This window comes from Galeopterus variegatus, unplaced genomic scaffold (assembly GCF_000696425.1).
Source record: "Galeopterus variegatus unplaced genomic scaffold, G_variegatus-3.0.2 Scaffold1584, whole genome shotgun sequence".
Classification (NCBI taxonomy): domain Eukaryota; kingdom Metazoa; phylum Chordata; class Mammalia; order Dermoptera; family Cynocephalidae; genus Galeopterus; species Galeopterus variegatus.
This window is the reverse complement of record NW_007727695.1, coordinates 141,107-143,548: the sequence shown is the minus strand read 5'-3', so window position 1 is coordinate 143,548 and position 2,442 is coordinate 141,107. Positions and strand designations below refer to the sequence as shown.

The following is a 2,442-nucleotide window of genomic DNA, read 5'->3' as shown; positions in this document are numbered from 1 at the left end:
GGGCGGGGGGGGGGGGGGGGTTCTTCTTAAAAGTGAGGAGTCACCCATATGGCTCCCTCTGCCACCTCCCACCTCCGCCCAGATGTGGACTTCCCTAACGCCCGGTGCCTCTGGTCTCAGGGTCACAGAAATGAAGTGGGGGTGGGGTGTGTGGGGGTTGGAGACAGCGGCTCAGCTCCCTGCCTGTCCCCTGAAGCCTTAAAGGACCCTACGTTGTTAGAGTTGGACGGGACTCCGGAGATGACTCATCCTTACCCTTCATTCCTTTCCTTAAATGAGGAAATTGAGGTCCAAAGAGAATTCAGCTCATTCAAGGTCATGCTGTTAGTGAGGGTCTGAGTTGGGACCAGAACCCAGTTCTGATCTGTTCAGGTTTTCCATGTTCATACCAGGGGCTCCCCCCTTCCCTAGAGCCTCACTTTTCTGCCGTATGAAATGAGGATAATAACAGTACTTCCTACATTAGATTGTGAGGAAGATCAAGTGGTATAATTAGCATGAAAACTTTGTAAACTCTGCAGAGATGTAGTGATGTTAGTTGTCTGACTCTCCAAAATTGAGTTTAAAGCACTCACTTTTACTTACTTTGCATCTGGCCCAAAGTAGAGTCACAGTGCTTGACAAATAGCAGGCCCTTTGTTGTATAAATGAGGACTCATGTTTACAACCTGGAGAACTTGCCCACCTAGTGGTATTATCTCTTCTATTCTGGCTGTGGGATATAAACTGAATATGCTTGAGGGAATTCCTGTTAAATAAACTTGGGTATAGGCCAGAAAAATGGTACTGTGTGTGTTATATATTTATTTTTTATTGCAGATGACAGGATTGGACATTGAGAAGGACCAGATTATTGAGATGGCCTGTCTGATAACTGACTCTGATCTTAACATTTTGGCTGAAGTAGGTGATGCGATATAATCCAGTCATACTGTTTGGAGGACATTGGAAATCTAAAGATCATTTTTTCCCCAATCTCTTTATTTACAAAATAAGAAAACTGAGGTTCATATAAATTAAGGTCCAAAGTAATGTGCTAGGTCATGGTAGGATTGGAATCAAAGTAATCCATCTAGTACTCTGGTTAATTTTTCAATTAACCGTGCTAAAAATTTACAGAAACATAAACTCCATCGTTTACTGAGAGCTTACTGTGTGTCACGCGCAGTTCTAAGTGCTTTTACATGGATTCATTTTTAATCCTCACAACAACTATAAGGTAGGTACTGTTATAATGCTTATTTTATAGATGAGGACATTTGGGCACAGAGGTTGAATAATTTTCCCAAGGCCACTTGGCTAGTTATTGAAGAAGTCAGTAATTTTAAGTAGGCAGTATCAGTAAAGTGCTCCTAACCAGTAGGACAACCAATTATTGTCCCATCAGGTTTGGTGACTCATGGCAAAGTTTACATCTTATAAGCTTGAGTTAACTTTATATATAAATAAGTTATATAAATAACAACTCCGTATACACAGTTCTGCCTTTTTAACTAGCACATGTGATTTCATCTAGATCTATATGAAGATTTAAAAATTTCTGTTGATGCACATCCATAAAGTGCCCTCTTGTTCCCATATTGGGCATGATTAAGGTTTGTACATGCTGCTTTTAACTGAAACATTAAGTGAAACAAATAAAACACTCTTGTTGCATTTCAGCCACTTATGAAACATTTAATAAGTATGTGACACCATCTGATTGGTAGGGGGTGAAATCCCTGACCTGGAATAACTCTGTCTATTTTATACTGTCAGCAGTATTCAGAGTCATTAAGAAATTCTAGAATAGGGACAAAGTAAAGATGTTGTGGAAAAGAGAGTCTTGTTAAAATAAGTTTCTAGAGGGTAAGATTGATGTGTTATTGGCAGTGGATAAATTTCATAAATCTACAGTGGAGACTATCATTTATTTTCCTGGGTGGGTAAAAGAGGTGAGAAGGCATTTATAGACAAATTGCTGTATCTGTGGAGTACCAGGCTTATCTTCCTGAGATCAGCTGAAGGAGAATCATGAGACTTTCTATTTCTGTCATAACAACTGTTTTTAAAAACTTTATATAAATAGAGCACTGAGTTTTAGGTTTGGTTGTTTTCTTGGAATTTCCTGGAGATGAATAGTGAAGAGAAGTGTCTTTATTTTACCAGCCCTACTTACCCTTGGCCGAAGAAGAGTTTTTCCTTTAGACTGTTGATATTATGTGAAATACTGACAGCTTAATGGACCAGTAGGTTGATATGTACCCTGGAGGAAATTTGGGTATGTATTCACACAGCTGCAGATGAGTGCAACATTTGTAAATAGACTAAGTCAGATGAGGATAAGGATGTTAAAAAAAAAATGCTTAGGGGCAGTCAGTTTTATGGAAAATATGTTTTATTCTTGTATAAGACTCTGAGGAAAATGTTTTATGCCAACACCAGTTTTCTTGTTTGGCTAAA

The 2,442-nt window shown here is 39.0% G+C and overlaps 1 protein-coding gene across 1 annotated transcript in view; it reads left to right on the top strand.

Moving 5' to 3' along the window:
* Window positions 1–2,442, top strand: part of REXO2 (RNA exonuclease 2) — a 9,460-nt gene that overhangs the window by 564 nt on the left and 6,454 nt on the right. The window contains exon 2 of the mRNA XM_008577830.1: window positions 820–912. Within this exon, the coding sequence (XP_008576052.1) occupies window positions 820–912 (93 nt within the window). The remainder of the gene's footprint in view (window positions 1–819; window positions 913–2,442) is intronic.